The sequence below is a fragment of the Echinops telfairi genome, unplaced genomic scaffold (genome assembly GCF_000313985.2).
Source record: "Echinops telfairi isolate 266 unplaced genomic scaffold, ASM31398v2 ScPeMD7_1;HRSCAF=3_0, whole genome shotgun sequence".
Classification (NCBI taxonomy): domain Eukaryota; kingdom Metazoa; phylum Chordata; class Mammalia; order Afrosoricida; family Tenrecidae; genus Echinops; species Echinops telfairi.
In genome coordinates, this window is record NW_022103896.1 from 41808742 (window position 1) to 41827778 (window position 19037).

The 19037-nt window shown below is 42.7% G+C and overlaps 1 protein-coding gene across 1 annotated transcript in view; it reads right to left on the bottom strand.

The window, feature by feature from the left end:
- CPQ (carboxypeptidase Q) overlaps positions 1 to 19037 on the bottom strand; it is a 428656-nt gene that overhangs the window by 85838 nt on the left and 323781 nt on the right. The window contains exon 5 of the mRNA XM_004697707.2: positions 14446 to 14537. Within this exon, the coding sequence (XP_004697764.1) occupies positions 14446 to 14537 (92 nt within the window). The remainder of the gene's footprint in view (positions 1 to 14445; positions 14538 to 19037) is intronic.

Below are 19037 nucleotides of genomic sequence, written 5' to 3' on the forward strand. Positions count from 1 at the left end.
AGCAAAAGCAGATGCCTACACTTTCTGCTCTTGTACAAACATTTTTAGTTGCCGATGTGGCAGTTATAAAAATCTCCTGTCAACTTGTAAAGGAGTAGAGTCTAGCCTGTCAATTAGGTCGCAGCTTGATGACCTCACTTAGAGGTACAAAGGAGATAAATAGCTCCCTGGAGGCCAGATACACACACCCTCTGATTCTTCTCTCTGCTGACAAGACATGGAGCTACACAAGAGCCCTGGAGCTGAGGAGCCACATGGAGACCCCTGCCCGCACTGAGATACTTCAGTTGCCACTGGATCTACAAGACTTTTGACCCACTGGTGTGTGATCTTCCTGTATTCAGCATCATTGCATGTATTGTGTTAATCTGAAGAGGAATTCTATAGATTGGTTTCGGACATATGGGCTAATATCGGACTTAAGGACTTGATCTGGACTGGGCTGGGATATTGTCTTAATATATAATTACTCTTTATATAAAGCTCTTTCTTATACACACGAGTGTCTATGAATTTGTTTCTCTAGTCAACCCAGACTAACACACCAGAGGAGGACTGATTAAAATGTTTTTCTGAAGGAGGAGCGGCAGGCCAAATTACTATGAGAACCTATGGTCTGCAGACCATTGCAGCTGCTGGTACTATATTCCATAACATTCTTTGGTTACCCAGTTAGTAGTAATTCACTCATATAAACCTCACCACCTTCCTTTACTGGTGAAATATCTCCTAACATGAGCAAATGGCATTAAAGGCTAAGGTGGAAGAGGCATTTTTTAAAAAAACCTAATCAGAGTAGTTGCCAGAGGAATATTCTCCATTCCACTTGAGGAATTCAGCATTCACGTCCACAGCAACTGGTTCTTATGAAGACGATGCTAATTTATTACTTCACATGTGTCACTTCCATATAATGAAATAATTAGCTGGAAATTATATTTGTATTCTCAACATTTTTTGCACAATAGGGATGTCAGTATAATTAGCCATTCAGTATGGTTTCAGAGAACTCAAGGTAGCAGCTTTGTGTACAGGGAATTTTTTCCCCCTCTTCATTTGTTCTATTCTTGTCTTGGTGATTCACACACACGTTTCAGTAGAGTCTTTCACAGAAGGCCATCACTATAGCTTCTTGCCTTATTAAGGTAACTGCCTAAAATACGAGACGATGATAAGGACATGGATGGCCCAAACTGGCTGCCAAGCTTTCTAGAAGCCCATGGACTGTGCTCTGAGCTCCAGCAATGATCACACGCTGGGACACGCCATTCTCCTTTTCCTGACCACATCTGTTGTGGTGGGTTTTATCCGGCTCTACTGGCTCAGAGGGCTGGGCCGCTCTCTGTCACTCAGGATGAACCAACGGGAATCCATCTTGCAGGTGCCGTTCTCTAACACATTCAGAAAATGGCTTGCCAGAGACTATATTGACTTACTGAGTTCTTAGTTATGAAGAAAAAAAGTTAAAGGTTATGGATTATTTATCATCTAATCCAGGGACCAAGGAAAAACTGCATTAAAGCCCACTTTCTTTAAAAAAAAAAAAAGGAACAAGTGTTAAGTCTTTCCTGCATGGAGCTTAGTTTGTGCATCCTGACTACATTTCTTCTTTGGAATTCACAGTTCCAATCCCTGCTAAGTCACGTATCCTTACTTAGGAGGCTTGGTGGAGACGTGGTGAAAAGTGGCATTACTCAAGGTCAGTGGTTTGAAACCACCAGCCACTTCTGGAAGAAAGAAGAGGCTGTCTGTTTCCATGAAGATTGACAGTTTTGGAAACCCACAGGGCCAGTTCTATCCTGCCTTGTAGGCTCGGTATGAGCTGGAGTGAACCTTAGGGCACCGAGTTTGGGTTTGAAGGGTTTTAAAATGAGGATTGCAGCAGCAGGTCAGATCAGGTACTCTGTTCTTGAAGATCCTGCTTCTTCACTGCTCCAATTTGCATCCTTGCATCAAAGCATCACTAAGTGATCCTGATCTGGGTTAGGTTTATGACGTGAGGATGTTTAAAAAAAAAAAGACAGTCAAGTGTAGTATCTGTCCTTGGAAATCTTTAAAAACAGCATAAGCAGGGCTCCCTCTTGGTGAGTCTCTGTCCTTGGTGCATCGGGCACAGTAACCCTGGAAGAAGGGCATTGGGCTCGATTCAGGCAGGGTCTGAACATCTTTTCTTGGATGTCCAAGCTCTAGACATGCAGGGGAGGTTTTCACAGACATATGCGTGCACTGTTTCCGCCTCTCAAGAGTGAGGGCTCTGATTTACTGTTTTCTTTTCTCTTCAATTAGAGACACTGGGAAATGTCCGCAGTGGTATCCCAGTGTGCTTCTGATCTGAAGACAATCTTTTGAATCATGGAATGATCTTAACTTTTTATCAGTGTGAGAAAGAATCTCCTATCACTCAAAGGTTTCTTTGAATTTTTGTATTTTATCTATTTTTTGGTTAAAACTTTAGATAGAAAATGTCCCAATCTAAGAGAAAATTATACTGAAGATTCAGGAATCCAAATTTTTGTTTTTTTATTCATTGTTGAAAGATTTCAAAAGTTCACTTCATGAATAGGTACCTATATTTATTTTTTAGACTCTTTGGAGAAATGGAAATATAAAACATCGAGGGCTATTAATGATCTACTTAGTTAAGCACCATTGCTTGGCCTTCTCTGGTACTCCACAATTCTGTAAATTATTAATCTGTGCTAAAACCAAACGCACTGCCATTGAGTTAATTCCAACTCATAATAACTCTATATGGCATTTCCAAGGCAACAAATATTTATGGGATCAGACAGTCTCATCTTGTTCCCTCAGAGCCACTGATGGCTTTGAACCACTGACCTTGTGCTGAGCAGTGGAGTATGTTATCCAACAGTGCCACCAGTGTTATATGTTAGACTCAGTGCCTGGGAGCATCTTCTCATCCACTTAAGTGTAATTGATTATCTAGCAAGCTTAAAGAGCCCTTGAAAATCGTCTAGAAGACAGGCACCTACATTTGAGATGGGAGGCAGAGAAAAGAAGTATTACATTAGCACCGGAGTCAGTATGGCTGAAGTCTAGAGACAAAAGAGCCAGGTTCCAGGTCAGACACGGTATCTGATGAAGCTGTATAACCTTGAGTACCTTCTTCACCTTTCTGAGCCTCTGTTCCCTCATCTGTGAGAGGAGGCAAACAGTAGGCTCTTTAGCAACTGCCAGAGTCATTACTGTTATCAATGAGCTGATGTTCATAAACATATTTTTAAAAAGCACTCTCATTTATAAGTCATCACAGAGATGCCAGGGACTGAAGTAGTATCTTATAAATGATAGGAATGTGTTAACATATCTGTTGGAAGAATAGGATTTTTCAGAATTCTTGATAGTTTTGTTTCTCTGATAAAACAAAACAAAACAGGGAGAAAAAAAAAACCTCCAGTAGGTTACTGGATATTTAGATTTAATAAAAGGAACAAATTACTCTTCCTTACATGGAAAAAATAGTCAATTTTCACCAAGCACTCCACTATTATATTCTTTTCCCTTTGATCTTTCCTAATTCAAATGACAAAACAGCGTGATTGCCTCCTATTTGGCTCGGCAGGGCGTAATACAGTATTTTCCAGAGCTGTGGAGGGGTGAGGGGGACATCCAGCTATGGCAGGGAGGGGGTAGAGAAGATACATGCCCTCCATTCCCCAAGTCCTCAGTTACTACCTGCAGAGTTCCCTGAAACACATTCACAAGTCTTTGCCATAGCACTGCCTCTGATTTCAGGGGGCGGTGTATCTCGCTGGATGAGTTTTATTAAATGAAATGATTGGAATCCATAAAAGCAAATTACACTCCTCTTTTAACTAGTAACGGAAATTCTGTCTCATCTCAAAATAGCTCCTGTAATGAAGCCACTTGAAATCTTTGTTGAGAAGCCTGGTTAAGCTTTTAAAATTTGAATTGTTGTTTATATATGTTTTGCTATGTGGGGTATAAAAACTCTTTAGAAATTGATTCGGAGAAACTCTCCTTTTAAGAAAACTCTGAAGCCAAAGCACTTTAGATAAACTGCTGGTTGCTAGGGGCAACCACAGCTTTGAGCATGAGTCATTGCAAGGGCAAGATAAGAATTTGATAAGCACATGCAAGATTGAGGTCTTCTGAAAGAAAATAAAGTTCTGATCTTCTGGTTAATATATATATGACTGAGTTTTTAAACCACGGAATGGAGAGTAGATAAATCAGAAGGAATTATAGATGCCACCTAAGTGATGAGGAAATTAGAAAGTCTGAAAGGACCAACGCTATCAGATGATGAGTGGCACCTTAAGATACCACAGGACATGGATGAGGGGCTAGAGACCCAAACCAAGCCCACTGCCATCAAACTGGTTCTGCACAGAGACTCTACCTAGGGATTCTGAGGCCATAAAGCTGTATGGGAGTAGACAGCCTCATCTTTCTCTCTCAGTGTAGCTCATGGCTTTGATCTGTCAAGCTTGTAGTTAGTAGGCCAATACCCAACAATATCAGGGCTCCAATGACTATAGGAATGGTCCATTAGAATGCGGCTCAATGAGAAAGACTCAATTTGCCCTAACAACTTAAGAGTCTGTTTCTCATTTCCCTGCCTGATCCTCAGTTCCCAAGGAGACACAGCTTTTGTGCCAACCATGTGTGGCCTCTGGAAACTGCTTTTCTGAGCCTAACAGTACTCCCCACTCACAAGTTGATGTCTATCATTGACCTTGCCCATTATTAGTCTGCCCATTCATTCCCCAAATCATCTTGGTCAGGCCATTCATTGATACATAAGGACTGGCCTAGCACAGGGGTTGGCAAACTTTTGAGATGGAAGAGCCAAGCCTGTCCCTCACGACAATCTAAAAATTATTTGAGAGCCATACATATATTTTTGAAATGAAATCACCATTATCTAAGTAATATCCTTTAAATGTTTTGATTTTACTTCAGAGACATACCGAAGGAGCCCCGTATGGCTCTCCAGGCCTAGCCTGCTGACCCCTGGTCCAGCAGAAACACCATAGTCATCAGAAGTTGAAGGCAAACTTCCAGAGGGCTACTGATTATCTAAAGACTTGATGTTCCTGCAATCTCCTTCCTGAAAAGGATCTCATTCAGAGACAATAATCCAGGTTTCAAAAAAACCAAAAAACGGCCATAGACAAACCTATGGATAAAACTAGGATGAGATTAGACAGTGAATGGCAATCCTTAAAGACTATTAAGAAAGTTACCAAGTAAGCTGCATTATAATCTATCTATCTACCTACCTATCTGTCTGTCTGTCTGTCTATCTATCTAACATCTATCTATCTTTCTATCTAGACTGAAAACATGCCTCTTAAATATATACTTTAAGTATCATTACACTTAGCTATCAAATAATGTATCTGTCCTTGTTTTGAGGAGTATTGGTAAAGTATGTTAATCCCTTTATTCCATTCAGGCGATAATGATGATGGGGTGGTTCATTATGCTATACTGAAGGCAATGGACTGACTTGGTACTAGTTTATTCCATGGCCAAGGACATAAAGAGAAGCAATCAGAGCCTATTGAGTGCTGAGCTTATAAACAGTTATTTTAAGAGTCTACTAAGATACAAGCTCTGAATTTTATAATTTCACTACATAGCACCAACCTCTTCTACTGAAAGGTGTGAATGAGATCAGAAAAGACTTCAGAAAAAGGTTTCTTGTACTTTGGTTCAATAGTTGGGAGCAGGGGTAAACAAACTACAGCCAATGGGCCAAATTTGACCTGATGCCTTTTTCGTTGATGTTGTTAAATGATGCTTTATTGGCACATAGCCAGGCTCATTTGTCTAGCATTGTCTCTAATTGTTTTCTCAGCACACACTAGAATAGGTTGGTAGAGACCCTTTGGCAGCAAAGTCTAAATATTTATTTTCTGGCCTGTAATAGAAAAAAAAAAGTGTCAACGCCTACGCTAGAAGGTGGAGTAAAGAAGAGGGAAGAAGGTAGCTCCGGGCAAATTAAAATAGTGCTGGTGACTCAAAAAGTGGTTTGCTGACTCTACAACTTAGTAAGGCCCATGCCCATGTGATAGGGCAATTTAGACCAAAGACTCTGACCCATCTAGGTCACTTGAGAGCTCAAGGCATGACACCCCGGCTCGAATTTGTATATCTTGGCATGCCTATCTGATTTCCTTAGAAAGTTCATGCACTGTGGAAACTAGATCTTCTCTAGGTCCTTCCAGGCCAAATCATGACCTGGTTAGACACAGGAAGGCAACAAGGCTGAAACTATCTGTGCTAACCGGCAACCTTCAATCATCTGGTAAAGCTGAAGGCCCCTGCTCGGGGTTTCAGCAATGGAGATTAGGGTTGGGAGGATAAAATGCAGCCACAATAATTCATAACACACTACAGTGCTTTGGCTCCCATCTCTTCAGAACTAACCTGAAAAAGCAGTAGCCTTTATTTGGGTTATTGATGGTAGACCAAGTGGAGTTCCTGGGCAAAACAAAGGTTAACCCATTCATCGATTAACCAACATTTTGGCAGTTTGAAATCACAGGATCCACGGCTGAGAAATCCTAGCCCTGAAAGGTCTAGGGAGCACAGTTGTCTGAAATGCATGTTGTTTCTTCTCTCTCTTAAACCTTTGTTGTCATCTGGTTGGAAATAGTCACGACGTTTAGATAAGAGCCCAGAACACAGGGAATCCAGGACCGATAAACCACTCAGGACCAATGAGAGTAGCCATACCAGGAGAGTAAGGGGAAGGTGGGGGGACAAAGGAGGAACCCATCACAATGATCTACAAATAAGCCCCTACCAGGGGGATGGAAAACAGAAAAATGAGTGAAGGGAGACAGTGGTTGGTGTAAGACATGGGAAAAATTTTATAAATTATCAAGGGTTCATGTGGGAGGGTTAGGGAGGGGGGAAATGAGCTGATGCCAAGGGCTCAAGTAGAAAGAAAATGTTTTGAATATGAACATGGCAACATATGTACAAATGTGCTTCACACAATGGATGGATGTATGGATTGTGATGAGAGCTGTATGAACGCCCAATAAAATGATTTAAAATAAGAAAAGAAAATATCAAGGTTTGGATCAGGCGCACCTGAACCCTCAAAGTCTAAAGAGGTCTTGCGTAGCCAATCTGACCTCTGGATCATGAATTAAAATGGCTCGTAAATCCCCTCAGAAGGGGTATTACTGAGAGAACGTGTGCAGACAAGGGAAAACTTGCCATCCACTGATCACTGAGATACGCTTGAATACGTTTTGTTTGGAATAAATCCATACGTGTGCGGGGGAAAAAAAATATACGCCATGAAGCAAACACCAATTCAACAGTTTCTACATCTACAGTCCAGTGACATCCCTCCAGCTGTCCACCTTGCTGACCCTCCTCCGAGCTCTTCCTTCCCCAGTAACACACACACCCTGCTCCCTCAGGCCCCAGCTCATCTTTCGAGTTGCTGCAGACAATTTGGTCCCATAGGAACAGCTCTTTCACGGCTACTCAGGACCTCTTTCAATCACTTGATTGGGAGTTCGTCAGTGGCTTTCAGTGGCTAATTCCTCTGACGTGGACTGCCTATTCCTTCCTTGCAGTGAATTCTGAGTCTGGAAGCTCTGCTGATCACTTTGGGTGACCCTGGTGGTATTTGCAGTATTAGTGGCACAGCTTTCAGCATCACAGCCACATGCAAGCCACCAAAATATGACATGACAGACAAGTGTGTCCGTTGGTGGCACAATTGTGAGGATGGCGCAGAACCAGGCGGTGTTTGGTTCTGTTGTGCCAGCGTCACTATAAGTTGGCCCTGGCTCAATGGCACCGCCGCCACCAACCGCACACATAGTTCTCAAAGGAGTACAATGCTCAAGGTAGACATCCTTAACCAATACGCTTAATCATTGTTTAAGATAAACTTTAAAGGTTATCTCAGGATAATCTCAGTTTCAGGGTGCTGGGGTTTGTCTAACTTACACAGATCCAGAAAACCTGGAGTGATTCTGCACTCTCCCTCCCCTTCTGATTAGGATTCCTCTATAAAATTTTGGACTAAAATGTTTAGGAATGGGAACTGGACACCATCCTTTTCTTCTGGTCTCATGGCGGCAATCGGCCCTTGATTCCATATCCTTCTCCTGGTTCTGACTCTCCTGCTTCTTCTGTTAAACCAAATAGTAGAGGCCAACTATTCTGTTGTAGATGTCTTGCAAGGTTTTAATACCCCAGTGGTTCTGTTGTGTAAGTGTTGGACTGGTAACTGCAAGGTCAGCAGTTCAAAATCGCCAGCTGCTCCATGGAAGAAAAATGAGGCTGTCTGTTCCTCTTAAGATTGACAGCCTTAGAAACCCTATATAGGGTTGCTCTGAGTTGGAAATGACTTGATGCACCACAAACTAGGTAGAACAGAAACACTGAAGGTTATTAGGTCAATTGACTGGGATGTCCTATGACGCCATGACCCTAAATCTCCAAACCGAGAAACCAAATCCCATAGCTGTCTAGTTGTATCTAAGCGGCTTTAGCAACTACCATTGTTTCGTTGTCATTGTAAATACATCCATCACACGATGTTAGCCAATTGAACTTCTTATAAGTGCATGGCTATTGACAGCGATTACAATAATCACCTGTGCTTTTTGTAAAAATTGGAGCAGAGAAGTAAGGACACTGTTAACGGGCTGCAACCAACAACAAGTTGAACTTCACCGCTATCTGAAACCATAAAGTGCCTTTTGACAAATACTACCCAGGACTCTTAAGCAAGGTCTGGCCACCCAGGGATCAGGGCTGGATTCTGTACGAGCCAGCGCAGCCAGTCTCCTTTACTTTAACTCTTTCTGATCTCTTCTATTTGGGGAGAGGAGGGAAACCAGTTAATAAGGATCTCTCCTAAAGGGAGATAAAGGAAAGAGGTGAATGGAAATCTATTAACAAGATGGCATCATGTGATTGTCCAAATCTCAAAGGGAGTATTATGCAAGGTCTTCCCAGGCTGACATAGATCTCTATATAATTACTATGCCAAAGCCCCACATTCATAGTGAAATTATATACAGGAGAAAGCAAGCAAGGGCAAAAGACACCCCCCACCCCGCCTCCTCTGTTTTTTTAAAAAACAAAAAACCCTATCCATTCTATTAAGACCCCAAGAGCTCTCCAGTGTACTGCAGAAAGGCTGTGGCTGTTGGAACTACCAGGGTGCCACAGCAAGAAGACAGTGTGATAAGGGAAATTGAAACTAATTTTGTGATGTGCTTTGACAGACTAATGCAAATATCTAGGCCCTAAAAGAGAAACACAGGATGCACAAAAGCCCAGCAGTAATGACTGAGACAATAACCTCTGATTAGTGCATCTGCCCTGTGTACAACATAAAAGTTATACGGGCGGCTGTGCTGGGGACATGGTCCAGACACAATTCTGCTGAATGGATGTGTCAGCGCCATGCTTCTAACCACTGGAGCGGCACACCGGCACAACTGTTTTCACGCTAGCAATGGCGCCTGCGCTAAATCACCCCCACGTGGAGGCAATAGGGTTGGGAAATTCAAAATGCCAAAGAAATGCCAATTTCTCCAGATATAAAGAAGCATTTCTAAGACATTGTGAGTGAAGCCAGCAATTGAATGTGGCTTAGGAAGTTGGAAAGGACTGGCAGCTGAAACAGAGGTGAGCAGGGTTGCTTGGTATCTAAGTCAGGAGAACGTAGTATTCCTCCAGGGGCAGCAGAGGAAATCCGGACAAGACAGCCCACATATGCATTTCCTTTTCGTGTGTTAGGAGTTAGCTCGCATTTGGATAAACTGGTCCATTTAGAATGCTCCTGCATCCCATCCGTCATTTAATCAAGCCTATTTAAAATATTACCCTTATTAATGACTCACAGGACACACCAGTGTTCATAATCCTTGTAATTCAATTGCCAGAAGTTTGTGCAATAAATCAGGAAAAGGTTAAAATATTGTTCATGCCAGAATAGAACATATCAATCTACTTTATTTGATTATCTTGGGTAATGAGGCTTTCTTGAGGCCAGATTATCTTACCCATTATAATTAGGCTAGATCATATTTTTGCTTAAAATGGAAAAGATTTTTTTTCAAAGCCAGCAATGCAGTTGAAACTATGCCATTCACCCCGCTCCCCTGGCCTCCCATCCGCTGTCTTCTTTGTGCATTTCATGACATGAGAAATGACATCCCGCTCTCCTTCCAAGAGTAGAGAAAAACAGGAACACTGTTCCCATGAAAAGCAGATTAGGCCAGGGGCATCTGGACAACCCTGTGCTGTCCACTGATTTGAAGAGTCAATGAAATCATCTGTAACATTTTTCATTCCAAAGCTAAATTCCACTCCCATAAACAAACTCTTCAAACTCACTGAGCTCAATAACAGGCTTCTATGCGTGGCACATTTCCTTCTTAGCGAATGCAAGTGGACAGTCGTAGTTTTACAAAGAAGGTATCTTATGAAGTCAATGAAAGAGGTCACAAAGGCATTTCCTGTTGTCTTCTATCCCTGTCTGGGCACAAGAAAATTCCCTTCCTTAATCCTTTTAGGGAGCCCTGCTGGCGTAGTGGTTAGGCTTCGGGTGGCTAACTGTGAGCAGTTTGAAATCGCCAGAAGCCCCTCAGGAGAGAGACAAAACTTTCTACTCTCGTAAAGAGTTACCATCTTGGAAACCTTCAGGGACAATTCTATCCTGCCCGATAGGGGTGCTCTGAGTCAGAATCAACTCCATGACATTGAGTTTTTGCTTAGCCCTTTTGGGGATCACTGTTACCTTCACCCCTCTTTGGGCTCCAGCAGACCTCGGTTGCCATCTGAAACCCATGCTCCATTGAGCCAGCAAAGTTTGTGGGCAAGACTACATTTCTGTGCTCTGTTTTGACTGCCATGTTCCTCCACATGGAAATAGCATCATCCTAACCATCAACAGCCCCGCAAACCTCATGCAAGATCAGGGTCTCCAGCCTCCCTCAAATCATGAGGCAGAATACAGAATGAAGGCAGTCTCAAGACAAGGAAGCTGTAATGGGTGGAAGTGCATTAGATATGGAGGCAGAAGACATCTTCTGATTCTACAGGACTCAAAAATGAATAAAAATTTTTAAAGATTCATGATACCATGGGTAAGGAGCAACCAAGACGCTCATATGTTGTTAGTGAGCATAGAAAATGGTCCAACCACTTCGGAAAACTGGCAGTTTTTAATACAGTTAAACAGACACCTAGGATATGGCCCAGTATTCTTACTTCTAGGTATTTAATGCAAATGTCCACCAAAAGAGTTGTATAAAATTGTTCCCATTAGCTTTATTTATAGCAGTGAATATGAGAAACGATACAAATGCCCATCAACAGAAGACTAGTTAAAGAAGTCGTGGTATGTTCACAAAGTAGAAACCGGCTCAGTAACAGAAAGGAAGCGACGGTTCTAATGAAGCAACATGGCTGCATCACACAACCCACGTGTTCTGATGAGAAAACGAGTTGTTGCCAATAGAATGTGAGCAAAAGCCACGTGACCCGTTTCCAGAATGGCCCATAGAAATGTCACACATTCAGCTTTCACTCTCCCCGCAGCTTCATCTCAACGATGATGTTCAAGGTGATACTAAAGGTCATGTTTTTGAAGAGTCTCTCCTCCTAGATCACATTGACTTACTGTGTGGCTCATAGCCCTTCTGCTGACTGGTTGTTAAATGGACCCGAAGTAAACTCACATTATGTTCATCTATTGATATTTTAAGGATTATTTGTTTCAGAAGTTATCATTATCTTAATTCAGAACAGAGTGATCAGGACATTATATCTGTCTTCTGTCATTAAAGTATGCCTTTGAGAAGTATAAAGGCAATCTTGATGTATTGCTCCTGGCTCGTGGCTTGCTTATTTTATTACACTTAAGTTTTAAGTTCAGGAATGATTATGCCCTTCATAATATTTCTATCAATATGATAATCTTTGACTCCATAAACCCAAAATAAGTCCTTCACAATTGGCTATCTAATGTAAAGCATGCAGAATGTCTTTCTTAAAGGTAAGAAAATGAGCTATCCTAAAAGAAGAATCCCCAAATGTTTTGAGAATGATGATGACAACAAATGGACAAATGTGCTTGACACAATGGATGGATGGATGGATTGTGATAAGAATTATATGAGCCCCCAATAAAATTATTTTAAAAAGAAGAAAGAAAGAAAGAAGAAGAATCGTCCTATTTTCCCATTCCTGACAATGCAATACAGGCCAGTCATCAAACTCTAGACACATTTGTATGAAGGCAACATGAATGCGATTGAGAGCAAACATCTCTGTCAGTGTGATTGCATGTCCCTTGGAGAGGAATATGCAAACCCATCTCTCAGAAGCTGAAAATCAAGTCATGTCTGAGTGCATCCATGCTATCCTGCTATAAAATCAATATGATATAAACTTTCTTTTCTCAGATCTAAGGGATGTCAGTAGTCAATGAAGTTTCAAGCCTGATCCATTATAGCTAAAATCCATTCCACCATGCCCCACCCTCAGAGTAGAGTTTGTTATAGAGAATAAAGGACTTAAGAACAGTTGTTTTAACATTGTGTTTTCTATAGAGTTCCAAATCTGAAAGTTCCATCATGAAATAATTCAGTTACTCCTCTTGCCTTTAGGATAAAGTCCAGATGCCTAACAATGATCTATAGTTCTTATTGAGGCTCTGGTTTACCTCTCTGCTGTATGCTCCCACCACTGGCATCTTACATCTGTGCAAAGCCACTTTCAAATTCTTTCAAGTGAAATTTTAGACTTGCTATCCTGCCCTAAAGGACCAATGGAGGACCAAACGTGGTGGGATATTAGACTGTGTTCAGAAGAAGCAGTCAGGAGGCCTCCAAGCAGATATCTCAAACCCAGTGACTTGTCTCTACTTCAAGATAATAAGCGGAGGTGATTACTTCTCAGTCTATGCTGTGTACCCTCCTCCTCCAAGCTCTATACATGCCGGGTGCTCTGGAGGAATACGCAACTCCTCCCCGCCAACTCCTCTTCTTTGCCTCACTTCTACTCAGTCTTCAGATTTCAGTTCAGATGTCCTTTCCATACATAGCTTCTTGTGACACCCTTGGCCACCCAAGACCAGGTAAGATGAACTTCCTTGTGTGAGCAATCAATACCTCATTACTTCTCCATTGAAACTCTTAACACTTTATATTGTAATTGGAGTTTAGTGTTTGGTCTCTTCTATTAAGTTCCAGTCTCTATAAGGTCAAGATCTTAATGGAGTCAGACCAAATGTCTGACACTGATTATGGAATCTAGGAGGTGCTCAGAGAACACTGACGGGATGTTGCTGAATCTTCTCTGGTGCGCTCCACCATGATCCACAGACGGCAATGTGACCGACTCGGCTAACAAAAGGCGCACATCTTGGGTTTCCCTATCCCTTGAGATGTAAAGAACCGAAGTAGTGAAAGCGCTGGCTAACGGGAATAGACTTTTCTCCAGATAGGAGAGGATTACACTCAGTGATCAAACATTTTTACCAACACTCATTACTCTCAAATCCTAAATTACTAGAATAGGGTATTAGAAGTTCATTCTATGTAAAACTGATATACACACAATCTACAAAGCAAATTAATTCCCCCACCCCACTCTGATTTTGGTAATTTAAATATGCAAGATCTGTTCAATCTATCTGGAGATATAGGGAAACCAACAAGCAATACATCAGCGACAACTATAGCAACAACTAGATCCTGTTCTGAATGCCATTGATTTGAGATTCCCGCTTGGACAAATATTTGATTTAATTCAGAGTACTTCTGAGCCGTCTATTTATCTCACTCAAAGGTTGGTCTTGATAATTAACCTCCTTGTCCCCAGTCCAAAATATGATCTCGCATTTCCAATCAGCACGCTCCCTCAGTGCCTTTTCACCTCAAGCTTGTCTAGTCAGCCAGTGCCAAGTCACACTGCCCCAGGTCTGTGATCCCCAACCGCCATGCCTCCCAATGCGATACGGCAATCCTCCAGCTAATGCAAGGCCTTAAGACTGCTCTCAAAATCCGGGGCCACCAGGAGAATTGGGGACATTGGAGTACGGGAATGGGTTTGGTGGAGAGAAAATGTGAGAATGTATATCTACTGTGACTTCTCCAGCACACACGTACATAACACAAGTAAAGATGTATTAAGCAGAGAGCAGCATGACAGTTGGGTGTTTTCTAACCCCTCCCACCCTGATGTAGAAATTGGCAAGGTCATGGACCCACTCCACAGCACTCCCAATTCATCAGGACCTTCTCCCTCATCATGTTGTGTGAAGAGGCTTTCTCAAGGGGTGTGTTGGCAGGGTCAGCCTTCTTTAAAGTACTGCGATGGGTATTAAATGAGACAATAAGAGGAATCTTGAAACTTACAGTGTTGATACAAATGCGCATGCTCAGCCCCCCATGGCCTCACCTTGTGTAACTGGTAATACTGGAAGGCACCAACGCCACCTTGCTCCTCCCCAGTCCAGAGCACCAAGCGCAGGGTCCTCTTTGGGCGCAGTCCTAGGAAAAGAAATACAATAAAACCAGTGATGTTGCAGTTGACTTTGGATAAGAAGAAGCTGGCAGAGTCCCTCCTCCGTCTTCCGGAAGCGGGCGTCAGAGGATCTCCTCATTGCTTCCTGGTTCGGTGTGCAGGTGACCTGGCAAAGGAGCAGTTTCAGGGGCTGATCTGTGAGTAAAGTTAGTGGAGGAAGGGACTGGGATAAATTCTGTCCACAGTCTGGGAAAGCAGCACCTCTAATCACACCCTAAAGTTGATATCCCACCTAACAGGACCCACATGGTGACCAAGTGTGGTAGAATGTTACATTGTGTCCAAAAGACAGGAGTTCTCCAAGATAACGGAACCCCGATGGTTTGTCTCTACTTCCAGATGACATGCGAACATACTTCTACAAGTCTACCTAGCCATCCACGCTGTCTTCAATAACGCCATCACTGCCCCTGGCCAGTCTCCTCTCCTACGTGGGAATATGTGGTCGCTCACTTAGGCCAGTGAACATGAATTGAAGGAAGGTAACACGTTTTATTCAACTTGCTACTGCATAAACAACTTGCTGGCAATTACACTGACTGGGGAAATACACATTTATATTCTGGAATTAGAACCAGTTTTGAGTGACAAAGTCACTCTGGAAAAGTTAACTCTAACGATGTTCTGTTTCCCAAATTATGAAGAAAAAAGAAAAGGTTAAAACAGTACATTAAACGTTCCCCTTGATGATCAAGAATTAAAATGTATTTTCAGTTTGAGCCTGATTGTGTCATTTTGGGCAGTCCTGTTGGAGACGTGGGTGACATGTCGGGCTGCCAGCCCTGGTTAGCAGTTGCATCCGCCAGTCACTTCGCTGAACCAAGACGAGGCTTTGTGTCTCTGTAAAGACTTACAGCCTTGGAAACACAGGAGCAGTTCCACTCTGTCCTATAGGATCCTGATGATTGGAATCCACTGTACGGCAGTGAGTGATGTCATTTCTGAGAAATAACAGAGACAGAAAGCTATCGCTATGAAGTCCATTTCCCCACACCTTAGGGAATAGGATTTCCGAGACTGTACATTTTTTACAGCAGCAGGTGGTCTCACCTTTCTCCTGCAGAGCAGCAGGTAGGTTTGAACGGTCGACCTCTCAGTTAGCCCAATGCTTATAGAAAAGAATGAAGCGGAGTTGAAATTTAATTAAGAGGCCCCATCCTCCTGCCTCCTCACAGGGATCCATACAGCAGAACTGGCATTCACTTTGACTGTCTCTGATATGAACATGCCAGGGACATCAAGTACCATCACACAAGGGCTGCGTTTGAGGTGCATGGTCTTCAAGGGAGATGGTCATGGACCATAGTCTAGCTGATGGATTTCTATCCAGCCTCTGTTCGCATCGACAGGCATTGTCTTTTGATAAGCCCCGCCCAAAGGAGCTTAAAAGGAGCTGCATTATTCACTGAACTGAACACAGTTACATTGAGCATGTTCACAGAATTAAAAAAACGTCTGTTGAGGATGCTGGGGGACCTGAGTTCAAATGAAAGCTTGGAAAGAAAGACAATTTCCACATCAGCATCCGCATCAGCAAATCCCACTGGCATTTTCTTCAAAGTAGATGCAGCCACTGGCTTTTCCTCTGTGCTATCACTCTGATCCAAGACAGCATCATCTCTTGCCTGAGTTGCTTCATTGACCTCCTAACTGGTCACCATGCTGCAGCCATCAGCCCTCTGCAGGAGATGTTTCCCTCTGTAGCTTAAGTTTTCTTGTAAATCCTAAGCTCAGTCACTTCATTTCTCTGCTCAATCCCTTCAAGGTATTTCTTGAAGCAGGCACTAATGTTTTCTTTGAAAATTCAGTGTAGATTGTTTGGCACATGGTATTGTTATCCGCTGTCCTTTAGTTGGTACCTGATTCATGCAATCCACAGGATTTTCAGGCTAAATATTTGACAGTGGAAAACCAGGTCTTTCTTCCTAGTCTGTCTTAATTTGGAAGCTCTGTTTAAACTTACTCAGCATGACAGCCACACAAAAACCTCCCACTAACAATAGACAGGGGAGGGTTGTGCTCGGAGGTGCACTGGCTGGGAGTCAAACCAGTGTCTTCCCCATGGAAAGCGTGACTTCCACCACTGAGCCCTCACTGCCCTCATTTGGCACATAGTAGGTGCTCACTACTTATGAACTGAACGGACGAGGGGAAAGCTTAGTGCTATACTCAGAATCACACCCAAAGCCCTTCTCCTACTTCATCTCCTAAGACTCTTTTCCTCACTCAGCCCAGGGCAAAGGTGTTAAGGTCAAAAATGCAGCGAGGCATGACGAAGCTCTAGGCCAAGCATGTAGCAGAGGATCAATAATGGAATATATCCAATTATACCGAGGGTGTCCTGACACAAAGCATGCACTTTGAGCTGCAGAGAGAAGGGGAATGTCCTGCAAAGGCATCTGAATGCTTGGTGCAGAAGGGCCCCCAGTGAAGCTCCGCCCTCTTTTCAGAATCAAGCCTCCTGCTCAGAGGCACAGCACCAACAGTTGACTCAGAATGAAATTTAATCAGTGTGACTTAGGGTCCCAATCTCTGGATTCTCTAAGAGAAATGCGCTTAGAGTCTATTAAATCAAACACCCTGTGCTTGTAATTCAGGGGGAAAATAACAGGGGATGAAGCATGATTACTTGTATGCTGAAAGTGAAAATTCTGTACATCTAAAGCATTTTTATTTTTCATGTATGCATCTAGGAGCAAAACAGTACTAAATGATTAAAATGACGGACTTCCCTACAGATGGATAAATGGATAGTTAGCCTGGGCTAGAGAAAACTCACTTTCAAGAAAAGTTAAAGCCTTGAATATCCCTGCAGATTTAATGTTCCACTTGAAAGTCATTATCACACAGGATTAGTCTCTTTCACATTTCAAACCAGCCAGATGGCCAATGATGTCATATTAAAATAATGAAGGGGAGGGAAGAATGCTTAAGACCGCAAAGCCACTAGCATGGGTCTATCAGCTTACTGCCACCTCATCGATTCTGACAGTGACCCTATAGGACAGGGTAGAACTGCCCCGTGGTTTCCAAGACTGTAACTGACAGGATTGAAAGTCTCATTTTTTCTCCCTCACTGGTATATAGCTGGCCCTAAAACAGAAGCCCTGGCGGTGTAGGGGTTACATGTTAGGCTGTGATCCTCACGGGCAGGGGAGTGGAAACCAGCAGCAGCTCCTCAAGAGAAAGGCTGGGCTTTCTACTCCCATAAACAGTTAGAGATTCGAAACCCACAGGGGGTTGCTATGAGTCAGCATGGACTCGATGGCTGGTTAAAAAAGCACACAACAACTAGACAATTTTCAGTCTATACCAACCATTAGTCCCAGGACTTCTCCCTCATACCTCTACCCTAGGGGACTTAGGACACCTTTGTTAATACAGACTGGATCTATCCAGGCCAGGGACCAAAGTACACATGTCACCTAACCTTCAGAAAAACAGTTCCAAATTCTAAATAGACACAGGATCCCGACTTTTCAAGTGAAGACCAATCAGAAGTTTTTATTTCTGAATGAAGTAAAACAGCTGAATACATTTGAAATCCAAATAATGTCCATTAAATATGTCTATATCTGTCATTTACAAATGACAACAGTTGCTGTGCATCTGAAACCCAAACAAATTTCAAAGCCAAGTATTTCAGAGACAAAAACAACCAACAATAAGTCAATTTTAACAACAGGAAGAAAACAGCAGTATGACGTCAAATGTCAGGAATTCCTTTGGTTGTCAAATTGGGGTAAATGAAAAACTCAGTTGTAATCCTGTTCCCAGGTTTGCCTTGCTGGGGGATATATAGCACCAGTCCAGAATAAAACCACGAAAGAAAGTTCTAGAATTGGAAGTCAGAGAGAAGAGGAATCCTAGTCTCAGTTGGCTAAAAGTCAGGTCTCATCGAGGTTTTGTTAGAGGATAGGTCATTGATTTTTCTCATAGATGTGTAGAAAAGTCCCAGAAATCCCCTTACTTTTGTGGATTTCTACGAAGGCAGCCAAGTCTGGCAACAAACATGTTCCAGCATATGAGTTTTCCTCCATACGAACACAAATGAGGAAACATGTGCCTGAGCGTTGTCTTTCTTCAAGAAATACCGTGCACATCCATTCACAGGGCACCCTGCGCGACACAAACAATTTAGCCCTCAGATATTAGGTGGGTGATTTCAATCTGCCCAAAGATCCTTCAGCGGCGAGCCCTGGGCGTCTGTTTCGGAAAGCTCTGGTTCTAGAAAACCCTACAGAGTGCAGTTCTAGTCCACAGTCCCGGGCAGCACCATGAGCCCGAATCGATTCAGCTGTGACTGGTTCTCCTTGGTTGATTGGTTGGTTGGTTTTCATCTCACTGCAAACAGTGCGAACATTACTGGGAGAATCGTGTCTACGGGAACGGATGAAAAACATGGTGGACTACCCCTTTCATCCTCCCGCATTATCATCACATTTAAAGAAGAGGCGCGTCTGAGA